This window comes from Podarcis vaucheri, assembly GCF_965113315.1.
Source record: "Podarcis vaucheri genome assembly, chromosome: 12".
NCBI lineage: Eukaryota > Metazoa > Chordata > Lepidosauria > Squamata > Lacertidae > Podarcis > Podarcis vaucheri.
In genome coordinates, this window is record NC_138750.1 from 24,541,753 (window position 1) to 24,562,003 (window position 20,251).

At 40.8% G+C, this 20,251-nt stretch overlaps 1 protein-coding gene across 2 annotated transcripts in view; it reads right to left on the reverse strand.

Annotated features, from left to right (window-relative positions):
• Nucleotides 1-475: 475 nt before the first annotated feature.
• KCNH8 (potassium voltage-gated channel subfamily H member 8) overlaps nucleotides 476-20,251 on the reverse strand; it is a 157,501-nt gene continuing 137,725 nt past the window's right edge. Inside the window, exons 12-16 of one of the 2 annotated variants that reach the window (XM_082193316.1) lie at nucleotides 19,382-19,420; nucleotides 15,338-15,699; nucleotides 11,023-11,129; nucleotides 9,367-9,443; nucleotides 476-3,251 (exon numbers count right to left, since the gene is read on the reverse strand). In XM_082193316.1, coding sequence (XP_082049442.1) covers nucleotides 2,544-3,251; nucleotides 9,367-9,443; nucleotides 11,023-11,129; nucleotides 15,338-15,699; nucleotides 19,382-19,420 — 1,293 coding nt within the window. In that variant the 3' untranslated portion in view covers nucleotides 476-2,543. The remainder of the gene's footprint in view (nucleotides 3,252-9,366; nucleotides 9,444-11,022; nucleotides 11,130-15,337; nucleotides 15,700-19,381; nucleotides 19,421-20,251) is intronic. The other variant, XM_082193317.1, reaches the window with a different exon arrangement.

Genomic DNA, 20,251 nt, shown 5'->3' on the forward strand with positions numbered 1-20,251 from the left:
ACAGCTACTGGCTTACACTGAAAGGTTCAGCTATTAGCACAAGACAAATTATACGCCCTCCCATGGGCAATAAAGAAAAGTGATAGGGAGAAAAATAAAATGTTACTATAGAGATTTGAGAAACCAGGACCCTCGGCTCAATGAAACCCATTTGATAGCTCCACAAATTATAACTTGAAAAAATGGAATGGTTTGTGGTGACCAGCACAGTGGGGGAAAAAAATAAGGAGGGAGCATTCCTTAAATCATGCAGGATTTGTAAAACAGTATGTTTCTGGGGGTTCTTTCCATGGAAAAGATCCTTTCCAATACAGGAATATTTTAGTTGTACATCCTAGATCCTAATGAAAACCCTTGCAGTCTTAATATACCCACTTTCCAGGGAGTAAGCTCAATTGAACTCAATAGGACTTTTCTTCTTAGAAAGGTGTAGCAGGATTGCACTGTAACATTATCGGGCCATATTATCTTTCGGGGGGGGGGGACAATTCCCACGTGTATGTTGTTAATTAATTTCAACATCTAATTCCAATCCTATTATACATAGATGAACAAAGCCTTCTGCAAGAATAGTAGCCAAGTGAATCATTAATAGCAGAATTAATAGGGAGTACCTTCCCTTTAGCTTAGTTGGCATTACTTCTGAGTAAACCTGAGTAGCATCACACTACATGGTGCCATACCATTTGAAACGAAAGGGTTGCACCTAACGGAGTCACTCAGGTAACGGTAAGGCTTCCATTAGAGGAAAAGGAAGGAAAGCAATTTTCGACTATTTCTCCCCTGTAGCCTCTCTGCGTCTTCTATGGAGCTCCCCTAACCCTCTGGAGGAGATTTAGGGTTTGTGAGCAGGGCAGCAGGGGGTAGAGGGAATAACTGAAAATTGCTTCCCTCTCCATTCAACTGATGGAAGCTTTACTGTTAGCTGAGAGGCCCTGTTGGATGAAACCCACAGATGGATGTTTCACTCTTTTTTTAAAAAAAAAAAAAGTTAGAACATCTCAGCCTTTAACTTTGGCCTTGATCCAAAGTTGCTTCCTTTGTTCCCCTTAAGATCTCAGATAAGTGGCTGGCTGACCTTGGCAATCATCAAAATATGCCACCCGTTGCTGCTTCATGTGATTTACTGTGCTTCTTTCTCAATCCAAAACAAGGGGTGTATTATTTAGACTAGAATGTGTATGTAGTGTTATGTTGACATGGAATCTGTTGCACATTCAAAATGCACTTCCCTGTTGAAAAGAATTGGTCTGCATACCCCAGAAATTAGCTATTCGGTTTTATAATATTATAAATTGCAATTACATACCTATTTGGGTAATCCACTTGCCCATTTTATTATTTCTAATGTTAAATTTATGTACAAAGTGCAAGCCAGTTGATAAATATCCCCTACTGATTTAATGACTATTCATTTTTATGGTGGGGGAAAGCTTAAATATTTGCTTTAAAACGTATTTCAGAAGTACTTGCTTGTGATACTACAGCCTGAGATATAACTCCCAGGCCATGGTTTTGGTTGAAGAAGTTACCTCCGATTGTCCGGTTTTACTCTGAAATGGTTACCTGACCTTTAAAAAATAAAGGATAAAAGTGATGATGTGCAATAGCAATAAATAAGGGCATTGGTTATCAGCGATTAAAGTAGTACAGTTCACATGTTGTTACACAGTTTTCTGATTTAACATTGTATAAGCCACCTGGCTTTTATTCTCCTGTAAATAAAACAGTACCCTATTCTTGATTTGTATTCTAACGGCATGAACAAGTTCATTGCAAACTGCATGCAGAGAAAAGGGCTGTATGTCCGCTTTAAGCTAAGAATATTTCGATCTAATACGTAATAATGTATACATGATAGTGCATTAATTCTGAAAACGGCAAGCATTGTTACCCAAAAAAAAGGAGGAAAAACAAAATCCTGATTAGTCTCCTTATAAATATTTTCAATACATATTTCTTACCAAGTATAGAAAAATAGTATTTTTGATAAAGAGGTCTGATTTACATAACAAAGAGCGTGCAACAATTAACCACTCTCTACCAGCTCTATTTGGTTGATTGTCAAGGAGGTGACATGCAGTGGTAATTGTCCCTTTGCCTTTGCAGCACTGACATAAATACTAGCAGGAGCCTCGGTCACCTGAAGCTGATATTGTCTGGCGGCAACAATCAGGCAGTAAGGGGGTGAAAAACCCTTTGCTTCGCACAACAAAGATCTCCTATGCCAAGGCTCCTCAGTCTTCGTGGTCCAGCTACTTTGTCCCTCAGGAGCTGCAGAGTGTCACAAAAGTCTGTTGAGCAGTCCAGTTAAGCTACAATCTGTGTATAAAAGGCTTTTTCAATGTGCTTCTTAAATCTAGAAATCACCTCTCTGCATATGCGCTGGTCAAACCTTTGCCTTTGCACGGGTCGCCAATTTTTGAGTTTCCAAATTTCCATGAGCATCTGAGGAAAAGGCAAAATAAAATAAAATATGTCATGCAGTTTACAAGCTAGCAGTTGTGGAACATGCTTGAAGTGTTATCACGTCACCGTTTCCATTATACGTTTATGGCTTTGCTATCTTTAATATCCACTGTGCTTTTCATGACATCCAGAGGAAAGTCTTCTGAGGTCTGCGCTGCTGCTGTCCCCGTAGTTCCTTCCAGGTCCCAAGAGCCTGGCAGGTTCTCCAGGCTTAGCGAACTGACCGCTCCCTGACTAAAGCTGCCTTCTTCGGATCTGCTGGGCAACACAAGGTGCAAGGACGTATCCGACGAAGAGCACATGGAGGAGGAAAGAGTTGCTGAAATGGACTGGAGGGGAGTCAAGGTGGTGTCCGAACGCGGAGAGGTGCAACTCACAAACTGCAGGTGATCTTTCTGGATCACATGGTAGTGGGAGGGGGAATGTTCAAGGCTCGACGTATAATAGAATTCGCCACCCGTAGAATTCTGAAGGTGGGATTCAGTTCTTGGCGGGCCGCTACCTACGGAGGTCGCATCCATGTTCCAGATGCCGGCTATCGTATTGGAATGGCAGAGCTGTGCTTTGGTGCAGGTGACATTCGGAACCTGCATATGCATACACGGCTGGTGTGGAGGCCAAGACATTCTAGTCTGTAAGTTTTCCATGTTGGGGCTCACGGCTGCGCCGTGCACGGCGCAAAACTCCGGGGACTTTTGTGCCACGACCAGGTTTTCCAAGAGGTGCATCACATTCTTCATGTCCTTGCTTAACTGAGAGACCTCTTGAGTCAAAGAAGTGACCTGAAATATAAATATATATATATATTTAAAAATATATACATATAAAAATATTTACATAACATCGTTCAAACGAAAAAGAAATGGTGGAATCCAACTCATGCCCTTGCATTCACAGAAGGGCTTTGGATCCAGCAGATGCCTCCACTAATGGAAGAGGAAAGGAAGATATTTTTTATTGCCAATTCTGCAGACCTTGGAAAGCAGGGTGGAAGGTGGCGTGGGATGATGGAAGGGAAAGGGTGAATGGGCAAGAATCGCCTCCCATCTTCTTCCATTAGTGGAGCTGTCCGCTGGATCAAAAGCTCTGTCATGAATGTAAGAGCGCCAACAGCATCCCATCCAATAGACAGAAGGCAAGTTTCACAACTTAATCCATCTCTCTGGTTCCAGTTGCAAAATTCTCTTTAAGAACAGAGAGGAGTATTTCCTAAGGAAAATACCGTATTTTTCTGTGTATAAGACTAGGCTTTCCCCCCTAAGAAATAATGTCAAAAATTTGGGGGCTTCTTATACATGGATACATCTTTCCCCATTTTCTTAAATCGGAGTCCCCAAAAATAGGGGGCGTCTTATACATGGGGGCAGCTTATAGAGGGAAAAATACAGTAAATCCATTGATTCTTGTTTTGTTTGATATTTGTGCCACTTGTGGTTCACGACTGTGTGCCACAGAAACGCTAACAAATAACCTATTTTATGTTTCATTAAAACCAACTGTGTGGGTCAAAGTTCTCCCATGGGGAGCAAATCAGAAGATTCCAGAACCAAGCCTAAGTTTTGACTTACTTCAGGACTAATTCCTAGGTGCTACATTCCAGTTTGCTGAGTCAAGCTGGAGCCTCCTCAAATTTTCAAACTATTTTAATAATCTGCTTCCAACATGATGAAATAAAAACCAGTTATGAGAGGGGGTTGCTTTTGAAAATAAACCTTTTGGCTTGAATCCTATAATCCCTTACCTTGGAGAAAACCCCACTGAACTCAATAGGCTGTACTTTTGAATTGATATGTATAGGATCGTTCCACTAAGGCAGGAAGAGAAAAAAAAAGTTCTTCTCTCCCTCCCCCGCCCCCCAAAATGTCGTAAATGTTTGCAAAAGCTCAGCTGAAACTCAACTGAAACATTGGATCGGAAGAAATTAAGGCTTTAGTAGCATAGGAATCAATGAGACTTATGCTAGCCGTGATTAAATTTTCCCCATTTCAGTGGGACTATGATATCATGTTGAAAGCTTTCTATGTAACAGAAATGCTGTTGACATATTTCCTAAATTTCTGTTTCAGTGTATCTGAAGAAGTGTGCATGTACACGAAAGCTCATACCAATAACTAACTTAGTTGGTCTCTAAGGTGCTACTGGAAGGATTGCTTTTGTTTTGTTTCGACTACGGCAGACCAACACGGCTACCTACCTGTAACTATAAATATTTCCTAGTTTAAGAGGTGCCCGACCACCAAGAATTAACAGTGTTCCCTATCTAATATTATATGTTGTGCAATAGAATGGCCATTTCTTTAATGAAAATTCATAATTTGAGAAGTACTCATCTGGGAAAGCTTATCAGCATGATAGTTTATATGGGTAATCATATTTTTTTGGAATACATAAAATTTGCTATAGGGACGTTGATGGAGAATATACCTCTATATAATGAAAGTAACCAGCTGTAGTCTACAACCCATTTATTCTAGCATTGTTGGCTGAAATAAATTACTTTACACACACTGAACTGAGTGAATTGTGGATTAAAGTTGAAGGGAAGCTTCTTTTTCCCCATTTGATTATACTGTACGTAGCTAGCAGGAAAAAAAGCAAATGAAGGTACAAAATTAAAAATTAGCTCTGCGTTGCTTCCAGCAGCAGATAATCAATGTATTTTAGGCGAGATTACTGCCACTGTGCTTGCAGAATTAAACTTGGGCAGTTCATCAAATTGATGAAAAGAGGAAGTAATTTGCAGAAAGCAAGACGAGGCTGTACATTAGTTTTCAAAAGGGTAAACGTACCTGTCAGAAGGAGAAAAGGATAATTGTGAAGCATTTGAGTCTTTCTGAACTAAAAGCGTTTCCAATTAGTGTGTGACTTGTACAACTTAACCTGCTCATTACTATAAATTAAGCACCTGACACTGTCATGGTTAAGTCAAAGCAGATCAAGTAGCCTTAAGTCACATCCAGACACCTTAGAGTCAAAGCATATTTATGCCACTTTAACAGTCAAGATTCAATTCCTGGCATCTCCAGGCAGGCCTGAGAAGATCGCCTGACTGAAAACCTGGAAAGCACACTGCCAGCCTCTATAAGGCAACTTCCTATGTTCACTAATTATTAAGAATACAAAAATACATTGGGTATGCTGAAACTATAGGTTAGGATTCTAAGAGCTTACGTGGTCATTTAGAGGTTCTCTTTCTGACTGAAAAGCTGCTCCTGAAAACTGGGGAACCCTCTGAAATGGCATTTGACAGTGCATGGGTGGAAGGGATAATGCAGGTCATGCTCAAACAAATATCTTAATTTTACTTCACCTTGACCCTCAGTTTCCACGATTTTGTTTGTTTGTTTCTTTCCCCTCCCCCACATACCATTGTGTGAAATACTATTTCATAATGTATTTCTACTTCCAGTTTGTTGGGCTTCATACAAGTGGGGGAAAGCCTAACGACTGTGGTATTAATCTTTAGTGCTTCTGAAATCACATTACAAACAGGTAAGCAGTTCACTATCCATCTTAAGGTGCCTTCAGTGGAGATAATAATAAATCTCAACATTTTGGGGTGCAGTGTTAGTTTTGTATCTTCAGCTTTTATTTTGTTTTTTTTATACTACCACTTGCTTTAAGAAATATATAAAAGTTGAAGCAGAAATTCGTTGAAGCTGCACTCCTAAATACATTTACTAGGTGGACACTTCCAGATGATCTGCTCACTGCTGAACGTTCATCCTGATTTGCTTGCAAGGATATTAGGCAACATTCGCTATTTAAGGAGCGTTAGCTCTGTGGAGAGGCTAGACAATGCTGTGCTAAACCAAGTGTTATTCCACACTTTCCAATGCATTTTCCTGTCACTTCCCTTCTTGAGGAGGGGGAAGTGGGCTTGTTGTGCAGGACCTGCCAACAAACTCTAATTGTGCAACCTTAATGGGACTGACTTTCACACGGATATCGTCTCTTCATGTGAGCTACCTCACAGGGTTGTCAAGAGGACAAATAACGGAAGAGGAAAATTAGCACGCCACAGGTTCCTGGGAGGCCACATGCTAACCACTACACCACACTGCTCTCCAAGTTGTACGCCGTATGGGGACTAATAGGTCTGTGGTGTGGGCTGAGGTCTTGCAGTGGGAGGTGCATGAAAGTGATCCACCACAGTTTCTCATGTCTGCAAATACACCCACAGGCTCAGAAATATTACCAAGCCTTCACAATTATATTCCGTAGCTAAGTGAACAGGCACTGCACATTGCAACCACTAGGTGGATCCTTCTGCAAGCACTGAACTCTAGGAAGGACCTTTGGCTTTGATTTTCATTCCTGCTATGCCCTGCAAAGGTAAAAAGGTAAAGGACCCCTGGACGGTTAAGTCCAGTCAAAGGCAACTATGGGGTTGCGGCACTGATCTCTCTTTCAGACCAGCATGACTAAACCACTTCTGGCACAACAGAACACTGTGACGAGTGCTAGAGCGCATGGAAATGCCGTTTACCTTTCCGCTGCAGTGGTACCTATTTACTTGCACTGGCATGCTTTCGAACTGCTAGTTTGGCAGGAGCTGGGACAGGGCAACGGGAGCTCACCCCGTCGCGGGGATTCAAACCGCTGACCTTCCGATCGGCAAGCCCCACCACACACTTTCAAATGCCATTTCAGAGGGTTACCCAGTTTTCAGGAGCAGCTTTTAGACCTGCGTCCCTGCACTATCTGCCAGTACTTGTTTTCCATAGACTTTAATGGGACAAGGAAAACCTTAATTAACTTTGAATTTCAGAACTTCACCAAATCAATGAAAGAACGTGCTCTCTGAATAAAGCCTGAATAAAGTGCACCAGTACTTTCTACAAAAAATGGAAATATATTATAAACCTGCAGAACAGCAGGTTGAAATGCCCTCCTTTCAGCACTTTCAAACTTGATGTACCTGTGCTGTAATGGATAGAGGGTTGAACTATGACCTAGGAGGCCAGGGTTCTAATCTAAGATGGGGAGGACAGGACCATGTTCGCCACATTGGGCCCCTTGGGGAAAATATAATAATCAATAGATCATAGTTGTTTGAAGTTTGGCACATTTGTAGAACTCTTCAGGTAGATCCCACATGCCAAATTTCAAAATTACCAGCTCAGCAGGTATTATTTTTAAAAGCTGTAGAATGTTGACATTCATATTGGCAAAACCTTCTTTTTGCCCCTCTCCTGACCCTATAATAAAACATGGGTAGCCTTCAGCTGCATAAATTTGCTAGGGATTTTTGGACTACTGATACACATTTTAAAGTAATGCCATCTCTATAGACACAATCATTTTTGCTAACTAGAGACTTTAGAGTTTTGTGAATGCCAAGCATTTCCTATGAAAGTGAAATGCACTTCTGTATTATGCCCTTGCACAAATTTAAGGATCATAGTATGTTTGCTTGATTTTGGTCCATTCTGCTCCAGTAGCTTTTGCTCTGTGGCAAATTACTAGTTCCCCTCCAAAAGAAGAGCTAGGTAGCAATTTTTTGATTGCTAGTAAAGTGCTACAACACAATTACCTTGTATGAAAGCAGTTATTTGCCCTTTTGCTAGAAAGCTTTTAATCTCGGTTGGAAAGACTGCTAATGAAATGTGTTGCTCCTGGCTACCAATGACCTCCTTTCTCATTTTCTTCTTCTTAAAAATACACAAAAAACTGGAGTACGGTATTCTAAGAAATAAGATGAAGGTGCTGGAAAAGCTAGGAATTGTGTTCCTCCTCTTACAGTCCAATGCACTGGTAGGAAATGTCGTCATGGCCACAGACATACACCCTGTCTGGGTTGTGCTGCTCATGTGTAAATCGTACACACAAGGGAAAAACGTACTAAGCTCTCCATTGCCCTCCATGAGCTCCATTTAATTTCTTTCCACTTCTGATTTGTATATAGCCTTTCTATATTACCATACACAAGGTGGCTTACAGCAACAAAATATACAACAAAGAACGCACACCTTATATGATATCCGATCCAATACAGAAAGTCATAATAAAGCATAACTTAAAAATGGAATGACTTATAGCAGATAAAGTAATATTCAATAAGCTAGTTGAATATAATAGTACACAATACAATTAAACAGCTATTAAAAAAAAACTTAAACAGCTCCAAACATCAGCAAATGGGACGCGGGTGGCACTGTGGGTTAAACTACAGAGCCTAGGACTTGCCGATCAGAAGGTTGGCGGTTCGAATCCCCGTTACGGGGTGAGCTCCCGTTGCTCGGTCCCTGCTCCTGCCAACCTAGCAGTTCCCTCTGGCGGGAAGGTAAACGGTATTTCTGTGCGCTGCTCTGGTTCGCCAGAAGCGGCTTAGTCATGCTGGCCACATGACCTGGAAGTTGTACACTGGCTCCCTCGGCCAATAAAGCGAGATGAGTGCCGCAACCCCAGAGTCGGCCACGACTGGACCTAACGGTCAGGGGTCCCTTTACCTTTACCTTTAAACATCAGCAAATGATAATTAAACAGAAATCCACTCTTAACAATCACAATAAATACTGACTGAACTATGATCGGGAAAAAACAACAGGAAGTCACAATGCATAAAATAAAAAGGACAAAAAACTGGGATTCGAAATCGTGCAGGGAGTATCTCTGAGCAGAGAAGGGTCAACCTCTATGTCCCAGAGGGCAATGCAAATTGTGATACAGGTGGTGGAGCTTAGTGCAGTAGTCCCCATTTGCCCAGCATGCACATAACATTTATACATGAGCAGCGCATCTGAAAAGTGCTATAGGCTATTGGAACTAAAGATTTATCAATTATTGCTAGGCATGAAAAATTAGCCTTACCTCAAGGGTGTTGCTGATCCTAACAAGTTTCATTTCTCCACAAAGAAGAGTAGAACAATTGAAATGACATGAAATTCTCCATACCTCATTATTAAGCCTGTTGATCTGTTGCTTTGCTTCTTCCGCTTTGATGACTAGCACAGCGGCGCCAACTTCATTCTCTGTAATCATAACAATACCTACTGTAAGTAGATGGTCATAGAAATCTCGCGTCTGAGACCTGATTGTTCACTTAAGTTTCTTTCCAGTTTTTAGTTTGTGAAGGAATGATTTGCCTATGTAAAAACAAGTGTTCCAAATCGAAACTTTTTCTTGATTAAATAAGGCTAAATTAATTCAAATACGGTATGTAAAGTTCTACCTTTCCTTCAATGAGTTCAGGATAAAGACAACATCAATAAAAACAAAAAACACACAGTTCCTCTGAAATTGAAATGGCTCAGCTAAAGAAAGAGAGGAAGGGATGGTTAAGGTTTGATTGCTTGCATTCCATAGGTTTGTGCTGTGATGCTTGTCACAATTCAGAAATGAGCCGAGTAGCCCTTCTCCCAGCCCCCCCCCATATTTTAGATTGTCATCTTTCTGCACTGCACCAAAGGAGGTCTTTGAGATTTATTCTGCATTAGACTGTAAAATCTTGGTCTAGATTGCTTTTGTTCTCTCTGGTGAGCTTGCTATATAGCTGTCTAGGGGGACTGGGTTGTTGTTCTTAAAAACCCCTTAGGAAGGTGGGTGGGACACAGTAAAAGCTTCATGGTTGGGTTTCGTGCATGTATGTAAGTAAGCAACAACAACCATTTTCATTATTATTTTTTAAAATGTTTTAATTTGGGGCGTATGTGATGTACAATAACCCCTCTTCCCTAGCACCACTTAAAATTAGTTGACACTTTATTCCATTTTATTAAAATATTTAATGATTTTAAAAACGTAGGAAGTGGGACCTGCAAGAAAATGTTGCAGTGTGGAGCGTTGCTGTTCTGGATTCCAGCCCCTCCCCTCCCCTCCCCCTTCTTTTCTGTGCCCTCTCGCTAAATAGCCTTTCTGTGTTCTGTAGCCACAGAGAATGCTATTTTTCCACACACTCTTCTCCAAATAATTATGGGAACTGTAGGTCATTAAATGTTCTCCTAACAACTCTCAGCTCCCTTCACAAACTACAGTTCCCAGGATTCACTAGAGGGGGGGAGCCATTACTGTTAAAGAGTGATTCAAACGTTTGGTGTGAGTGTGATCGGAATAAGCATATTGTACAATTATTTTATTGTTATGATTAATATGTCTACTCACATCAAGCTTTTGCTTTTCTTGGTGTTCCTCCTCCTCCTCCTCTGGCAACAATTACCTTTCACCACCCACTGCCAGAATTGCACCTTTGGCTTTGGGACTGCAGACTATTGGACCTTAAATGAACACTTTGCTACTTAATATTACCTTCTTACAATTAGGGTCGACTTCTTTAATGGGGCATGCAGAACTATACACAGGGATGGGCCCTGATTTAGGAAGCAGCAATGCCTGTAAGCATCATGATCTTTTTACCTTGTCTGATAAATGGCAAGAAAAGAAGCCCAGATAACTGGAAAGAAATAGCTCTACGCTTCACCCCCCTGTCACTCTTGCCCATGATGATCCAGTCACATCTAAGGATTTCTCTCACAGTGTGCAGTACACAAAAGGCGGCCCTCTCTGAAAGGTGCATTATGAATCATTTGTAAGATGGCTAAATATAGCACTAACCCCTGATGGTAGGAGATGCTCTGGAATCCTGCCTGAGTTGTTCAGAGCTAAAGTCAAATGTCTGGCTTTCTTCATTATTGTTACCATCTTCTGTTCCATCAACGATCCTGTTTTGAAAAGGAAAGACAATCTTGGAATAATTGCACAGAAATCAAGCTTCTTTGTCCTCATGCATGGCTAACAATACACACATTTTTAGGGAAACAGAACGTTCATACGATGAACTTTACCATTATTTGAACCCAAAATTGCTTAAAAGAAAAGAGCTGCTATGCTGGTCGACTGATAACATGGGATAGAAAATTCTATGTTTATCTTTGCAAAGAAAACACACTGAAGTGGATGTTACTGACTTAAACAACATTTTTCCAGAATAAAGGACTGCAAGCCTTTGTCTTGTCAGATCTCATTGCCTCCCGAGGGACTACTCATACTTTGGAAGAGGAATAGGGATAAAAGTAGGGTCCAAACCCTTCCCCAGGTTAGAGGAAAACTGAGGTTTCCCTTAGCCTGGGAAGCAGCAGAATTTCTATGATTAAATGTGTTGTTCGGAGGAAAATATCACTCCGCTGTAATATTATTTTGGATTTGATGTGCTCCTTGCAAGCAAAGCCTGAAACTAGATTGTGATGTTTGCTTCATATAGGAACAGAAGATTGGGGTAGGATATTGTGGTATATACAAAAAACACAAAAAAGAAAGCAAACAAAAATAGCCCTCTGCACACAACGGCCATAAATTAGAATTTCAGCTCGCTGAATAGATGCCCATTCTCATTCCCTGCCCGCCTCCAAAAGGCAAGGTGAAACATAACTTGCGTTTTGTGTTGTGTTAGCAAGAAATAATGCTAGCTGTACTGGAGGTTTTGTAAAAACCCTGGGAGTCGTACATGCTCTCTTTTCGGGCAGGGGCGGAGATTAATGTAATGTTTTAAAAAATCTGACTTGTGAAGTTCCACTCCCTTTATAAACTTTCAAACTGGGCGTGGGGAGAGGGAGCACTGAAGCAGCCAGCTTCAACCCCACTTTGCACCACACACTTAAACATCAGCAGATAGCTCCTTCTGTCAATAATAATATATGCAGTGGAACCTCTCTGCGTGGGCTCTCAATCACACAGAGAGAGCCTTCTACATTTAACAGTTGCACAAATGGGATGCCTCCACAAGTTTTATACTAAATGCATAAAGGTCAGGAACAGGGACTGGTACTAAGCTCCCAGGCACTTGCACTCTCATTAGATCGCCTGAACGAAGCTTTCTTCTTTGGTAATATGACTGTGTTTCTGTACCTATTGTCCTCTTTTTCATCCATACTTTGTTTGCCGTGTCTGTGTTCTTTCTTTCTTTTTAATTGATGAGCCTTTCCCCCTGCCCTCTCCATGAAGGGCTGCTATACATCCAGAATACTGCAGTCGGCGGCAGCGTTTGGGCAGAAATCGAGAAGATGTCCGGGAAAATATGGCAGCCCGTGTCAGCAGTGACGTTTTTGCCCAACAACTTGGGGCAAAAGTAAAAATAAAGTCCAACAACTTTGCCCTAAAACATCTTTTCTGTTCGGATTTTCACTGTTTGAAATATGGCAACCCTACCTCCATGGCAGAGTTTGGAAGACGGAAGACGGCTACCCAACCAAGGTGTTGTTTAATTATGGCAACTTTCCTTAAGTCATATGAATGTTTGTACACTCCATCATTTCCTTTAACTTATCACTAATCTTCCCTGCATTTCGAATAAAGTGCTGCCAAGATACAAAATGGGGGAATATCATTTGTTCAGCCAACCTCTGTTGATAAATGCCCGTGCGAGATTAGCAGTTGTATAACACTCATCAGTAAATTTACTGCAATGAAAGGGATGTGATAATGCAGCATGAAGGAATGAAAATGGATTTATTGAACTATTACCTATTTTACAAAGGTCACTGAACACCTATTAAAGGTGATTACTTTCATTCATAACTGTCCTAAGCTAAAATCAGCGACGTGGCAGTGGAGGAGAAGGTTCCTCCCCCCCCCCCATTTCTTATTCCTCAGGCACTCCTCCCTGCAGCTAGCTTCTATGGACACTGATCACTGAGATGTTTCCTGCACAAGCCAAATTGAAATGAATAGGGAAGTAGTACATGCTGTTCCTATTTCTCTCAATGGACCTCATGCAGCAGACCTCCCCACTGGGTTCGGCTTAATGTCTTTCCGAAAACCTTTCAAGGTGAGAATGCAGTCTGTGAGCGTTTTAAGGAGAAGGGAGCTGAACTTCCGTCTTAAAATTTGCATGGGTCAACAAAAGAGAGAGCCTTAAAGCAAACAGCTAAGCACTTTGCTGAGAAATCAAGTGTTTCTCTGCTTTTGCACTGCAGGGAGACAGCTGTGCAAAGGCTGTTGTTAGTTAAAAGAAGAACCCTCCAAGGAACCGCACAGTCCCTGAGATTGTCTAAGCTGACGGAGCCAAAGCTTGGACAGAATCACTTCATATACAGTATTTTTTGCTCTATAAGATGCACCAGACCACAAGACTCACCTATTTTTGGAGGAGGAAAACAAGAAAAAAAATATTCTGAATCTCAGAAGCCAGAACAGCAAGAGGGATCGCTGCGCAGTGAAAGCAGCAATCCGTCTTGCTGTTCTGGCTTCTGGGATAGCTGCGCAGCCTGCATTCACTCCATAAGACGCACACACATTTCCCCTTACTTTTTAGGAGGGAAAAAGTGAGTCTTATAGAGCAAAAAATAAGGTATTATCTGTACATAAAGACATAAGAGCCTGTTGGATCAGGCCATCTTGTCCAGCACCCTGTTTTCACAATGGCCAGTCAGATGCCTGTGGTAGGGTTGCCATGTTTCAAAAAGTAAAAACCAGGACACCCCCAAAATTGTTGAGGTTTGTTTTTGGTTTTTTAAGGAATCCACCCCACATCTTTTGGAAATCCCCCTTGGACGTCAATTCCACCTTTGAAATCCCAGCAATGTCCATGGCGTATGGCCAGTGGGAAACCCTGCAAACCTACCAATCAGGCAGCCATAGGCAGGGCTGGGGGCAGGGCTGTTGTACGGCCAAGGAAGGTTTTCATATAAAGCGACTCTGCCTAAGCTTTAGCTCCAGCTAGGGAGCTTCCCTTCAAAGTGCCTTGAGTGGGTATTTTGCAATCGGGGTATAAATTTTTTATATAAGATAAAATAAAACATACTGCTCCAGAGCTCTGAAACGTTCATGAGCCAAGCTCTATGGGCTAGCTCAGGGACTGCATGGTTTCAATGACCCTTAAAAGAAACAACCCTCATACTTTGTGTTCTTTTTACATATCCTTCTGACTTCCAGGACTCTGGATGAAAAACAGACAATTTTTAAAGCAGGTCTGTTGAAGGGATGTTGAAAGATGCAGGTGCATTTTGGCAATCAAAAACAAACTAAACTGAATAAAAAAATTCCTTCCAGTAGCACCTTAAAGACCAACTAAGTTAGTTCTTGGTATGAGCTTTCGTGTGCATGCACACTTCTTCAGATACACAGACAAAGTGTGCATGCACACGAAAGCTCATACCAAGAACTAACTTAGTTGGTCTTTAAGGTGCTACTGGAAGGAATTTTTTTATTTTGACTATGGCAGACCAACACGGCTACCTATCTGTAACTGAAACTAAACTGAAATCAGTAAGGATGGTTTTTGTGCTTACAGTGCAATCCTGTCGATGTCTGCTCAGAAATAAGTCCCATAAAACTCAGTTGGGCTTACTTCCAGGCAAGTGAGTAGAGGACTGTAGCCTCCGTCTCCCATAATGAATGCTGGATAGGGTCTTATTGTGCCCTTAAACATTGTGCATTGTACTGGTTTTAGTTACCAGTTCTTCTGAATGCCTTCTGTATAGAGAACCATTATTCCTTTACGGGTTGTATATTTTTTAAAAAAAATACTTTTAAATTAAATTTTCACTTTAAACAAACAACAATAAATTTCAACATCCATTTGTACAACTCCCCCCCCCCGCTCTGCCAAGCAATGACTTCCCTCCCTCCTGCCAACAGTTTTCTATTTCCAATCTACATCTCACAGTTTCCTCTTTATTCAAGTCCATGTCATAAGATTTATCTTATCCTGCTAGTGTCTTCAAACTTCTACAGTTATTATTTAGATAATCAGTGAATTTACTCCTTTATGGGTTGTATTTAAAGTGGTTTAAATTGGTGGGTAATTTTAAGGCAACAATATTGTTAGCAACAGTATCAAAGAATGGAAAACATTTATGATCCACGGGAAAAATGTTGGTATGGAAAGAGAAACTGGGTGCACACCATTGGAAGAGACATTCCTAATATTTACCTGGGGCTGAGGTCTGGGGGACCAGTGCTGTTTAGGGATGAAAGGTGCAGCTTCAGGTTCTTCTCTCTCCTTTTGGAGTAATAATGCAGTTCCGTTTCATGCTTGGTTCTAGAGGAGGTTGCGCTGCAAACTCGGATAGGTGAGTGGAAGGGCACAGTTCCTGAGGCCAACTGTTTCAAGTTTATCCCAAGATAGCTTTTATTGCTTCCTGACTTTTTCTGCTGGGAGCAGGAGGTTGTGCTTCTGGTATGGACTGGAGAAAGAGTACCAGCCTCCTCTTCTACCATCTCCTCCTCTTCTTCCTCATCTTCCACAATAGAGGGAAGTCTCTTGTTGATGCTTCCATTTCCTTTCGAGTCTGCCTAAAATAGCGGATAACTCATATTGAAATTAAAATGGAAATCTGCTTGCTATGTCATAACTACAGTGGTACCTCTAGTTACAAACTTAATTCGTTCCAGAGGTCCATTCTTAACCTGAAACTGTTTTTAACTAGAGGCGTGCTTTCACTAATGAGGCCTCTTGCTGCCACTGCGCCGCCGGCACACAATTTCTGTTCTCATCCTGGGGCAAAGTTCTCAACTCGAGGTAACTCTTCCAGGTTAGTGGAGTTTGCAACCTGAAGCAATTGTAACCTGAGGCGTTTGTAACTCGAGGTACCACTGTATCTGAGAATCCAACTAGTACTGTGTTGAATGTTCCTTCCACATATTTTCCAATCATTTCCCAGGAGGAAAGAAATTGCATTTGAAAATTAATAAAGGGGGAAAAATTGCAATGAATTTCTCTTGGGTGGGGTGCAGAGGTGCTTTTTGTGCTCAACTCGCTTTTGGGAGGGCCAAATGGTGTTTGTGAGTGTCTTGTCTTTCAATCTACATCATCTTACCAGTAGCCTGCACTTTGTAGCCTTCTGGGGTGCCTGCACTATAATGGGAAGATACAATAAGATAACGCCTCTCATGCAGCTTTTTTTCAGATCAAGAGGCATGGGCAGCCAAGGAGGCTGCAGAGTGCTGGGGAAAAACTTACTGGAAAGAAAAACTCAGAGAGGCACACCACTCTTGGCCACCTTGCAACAAGGTAAGCTCAACACCCTGCACCCAAATTTTTAAGTGACCTGAAAATTAGACAGAAAAATGGAAGCCTCTTCCCGTGTGGAAGAAAACTTTTGAGCATTCAATCAAACCCAAAGACCACAAATGTTCCCACTGTAAACATTTTGCAGCTTCTTGGGTTCCTTAAATGGGATTCCACTATGTGAGGAGATTTATAAAATATTGGTCTATAAACACAGTTCAGCAAAATGAAAGCAAATGCATTTTGTTACCCAGAAATGTTCCTTATTTTTAGTTCATACAGAGCTGTGTAATGGATAAATAGGTTGTCTAATTAATTTACCTATTGATTTAAATCTCTTAAATCCCATGTTTCTAAATTTGCTTGGATGGCAACAAATTAAAATGTACATAACAAAACAGAAAGACAAATCCACACTGACAAATGACAAACATAAAACAACTCCAAATGAACTGGACCATCTTTTCCCCTAAAAACTAGCTCAAAGTTTTAGTAAAAAGGTAGATCTTACATAGTTTCCTAAGCCAAAGAAGAAGATAATATAGGCACACCTGCTGAGAGAGACTGTCCCAGAGCTGGGGTAGCCACTCAAAGTGCCTTGCTGCATCCCGTGCAAAGGGAAGCTGGAGTGAAAGCCTTTACAGTGCTATTTGCAGGTGTGTGGGCTCAGGGAGGCGGATGCAAGTCGTTGTCTGATAACAGTAAATAGCCTTAAGAGCCTTTGTAGAAGTAATAGGCAGGGGAGAACATTTAAAGTTAAGTGAGTCCAAATAGGGTAACGTTGCTCAACAGTAGACAACACTATTGATGTCCGGGAGCTTCAAAGCAGAACTTTTCGCAAGACCGGCACTGTGTGAATTGCAAGAACCAAAACTAGGCAACATTTCTCGGTAAAGAAAATGATCCTGAAACTGGAGTTTGGGTTTAAAATCAGGAACTTTCCCCCCGCATGTAGCCTTATTCCTTTCCATAATATACTTACTCCATGTGGGTTGCAGTGTACATTCCAGATACAGTTTCCTATTTAGATTAAATGAGCGTAATGTTGCTAACAAGCCCCGTGGTCTGTATTAGCTTGCTCTACTCTTCCTTTCTATCCTATTTCCATCCTGCTTGCGGCAATTTTTCATTTTATGTCCACAACTCACAGGTAGAATAGGATAACTATTTATTTATTTATTTATTTATTTATTTATTTATTTATTTATTTACCGCTTTATATTTTTAATAAAATCTCAAAGCATTTTACAGCATGTTAAATCAATAAAACAATAGCCAGGCAATCTTCCTCCGGCCTCATGAGGAGCCTCTTTTGTAGGGCTGGGTGAGTCTGGGCTCCACCTCCTAGGCCAGGTGGAAAGGGCTACTTGACTACTATATTGACTACTACCTTGACAGCTAAATTGTGGAACTTCAAGACTCACCAAAAATTTGGACCAGGGTTTAAAAGCTTTTAGTTCTAACCTTCTAACCAAGGTATCATATTGGTTATCATCATGATTTTCATCTATATTTTGTCCTCAACTAAGAACGTATACAGTATAGTCCCATTGTGACATAAGTTTTATCTTCATGGCACAATGTCCATAGAGGATTATGAGCAATATTACATCAGAATGAAAAATCAGTCTGGGAGAAAATATGTAGACCCTGCGTCCTGTTCATAGGCTGACCAACCCAAATTCACCTCTGTTTTGAATTTGGTTTAGGAAACAACAAAAAAATGTATGTGGCAAGGTCTATTAGGGGCTTTCTTAAAATCTGTACTAATAGGTGAAATAATAACAACAAAAAGTATCAGTGAACATGTGCAAAATGCCCTTCCTTATCATGTAGCAACTACAGCATGTTCCTAAACCAGATTTCCTCAGCCTGGTCCCCTCAAGATGTTTTGGACTTCAACTCTCATCATCCCTCAACATTGGCCATGCTATCTGGGGCTGATGGGAGTTGTGGTTCAAAACATGTGGTTCAAACAATTTGGAGTGCAGCTGGTTGGCAAAAGCTGCCCTACACTTAGAATTAAAAGCCATTCATTCTTATAAGAACGAAAGTGTGGGTAGTCTCTTTAGCAGACTCACTGAGGCAGCAGGTCAGATAGGACACTACCTCTCTTCCACTCTGGCCCCCTCTCATATCACCGGATGGCAGCACAGAGATGCGATGTTCAAATGTATATGCAAAATCAAAAGGGCTAGTTATCTGGGCCTCATTTTATCTGGAATGGCAACCATACAAAATGGCCCTGAACACAACCCAAAACATAGGGCTGCATTCAACTAACTTCTTTGCAGAGTAGATGCACTGAAATTAATGGCCATATCTAACTTAGGTGGGTGAACTCTGAGTAAAAGTTAGCTGAATACAACTCATATAAGTATAAAATCAAGTTTGTGAACCCTCATCATATTATTGTTTGGATAGGCGAGTTCTGTGGACTCTTGTTATTAGGTTCAGTATTAACATGAACCTAATTTGGCTAGGGAGTTTCTCTCTATATACTTTCAAGATTTTGAAATTGCTCCGTTCACGTCAATATAGCATAGTAAAAGTCTGTTGCTTTGAAATCAATATTTTAAACGTCACTGTGAGTTGCAATTCAGAAGGTGATCTTTTGGGGAGATGAATCAACATACAAAAGTTAGAATCAGCATGCAAAACGCATCATATTTTGATATGAGGCAGCCCAATATTTAATGAGAACTTACAATTTTTTTACTTCATAATTCTACGCAGACCAGAAACTGTGCATGCAGGGCCTGGCTTTAAAATGCAGAGGTAGCAACTGGGCATGCAAACAGGCAAGTTTATCCATGCCAACACTACTGTACCCATTATAAACAAGGATCTTTTAAAAAGGTACATCATCTCAGTGCCTGCTGGGATCCAAAGACCCAAAAAGGAATTTGGATTCAGCCACAGGTATTTTAAAACTAAGCTCATTATATTAAAATCAGTCAACCATACCTGACAGATTGCAGACTTGTTTGATAATCTTGTGATTACCTGAAAAGAACAACAAATAGAGGAAGTAGCAAATACCAAAATCTGCACAATAGTGGCTTTTCCAGCAGCAATTTTAGAGCAGGGGATGGCGTAAAAGGGAAATCTCACATCAATTGTCTCTTGTGTCTGTTTGCTAAATCAGTTGACAAAACGGTTTAGTGGAAAGTGAATTAATTTTTTTAATCCCTATGTCTTAAAATGTGAGCAAATATTCACTTCTGATACTGAAGCCCACAATTTTTTCTTAGGTGGTACTTTCTGTTTTGATGCATAAGGGCACCATGCCACAAAAAAGAAGTGGCTTTTTAATGGCATGGTGCCCATATGTATATAATCTTATTTGATTTTCATCTTTTGTATATGTCTGAATGTGCCATGGGACAGAACACACCTAGCAAAAACAACAGATTTTGGTTTGGTATATGGTATACTTCGCATTTTTTCACATTGAGCATGCATGCCCTTTGATTTTTGTACAGTACTTGTTTTTATTCCCTTGTTTTTATATAACCTTTGTGTTTTGTTTGAACTTATGAGAATTAAGCTGGTGGATGTTACTGCAGGATCAGATCTGAAGCAATTGCAAATTTCTAGAGTCACATGCTTTAAATGCCCATTAGAATGGTGCAGTTTGGGATATTTTTAAGAGTCGCTGCTTTTAGATGCTACCAGTTGTAATTGTTTTTAGAACCTTTCTAAGTATTTTTCCTTTGATTTCATTTTAAAATTTTGTATCTGTTTGCCACCCTGGGCAGAGCAGGATATAGATTTCAATAAATAAATGAAATGAAATGAATATGCTTTAAATGTGGATTTGCTATGTCAGTCGTT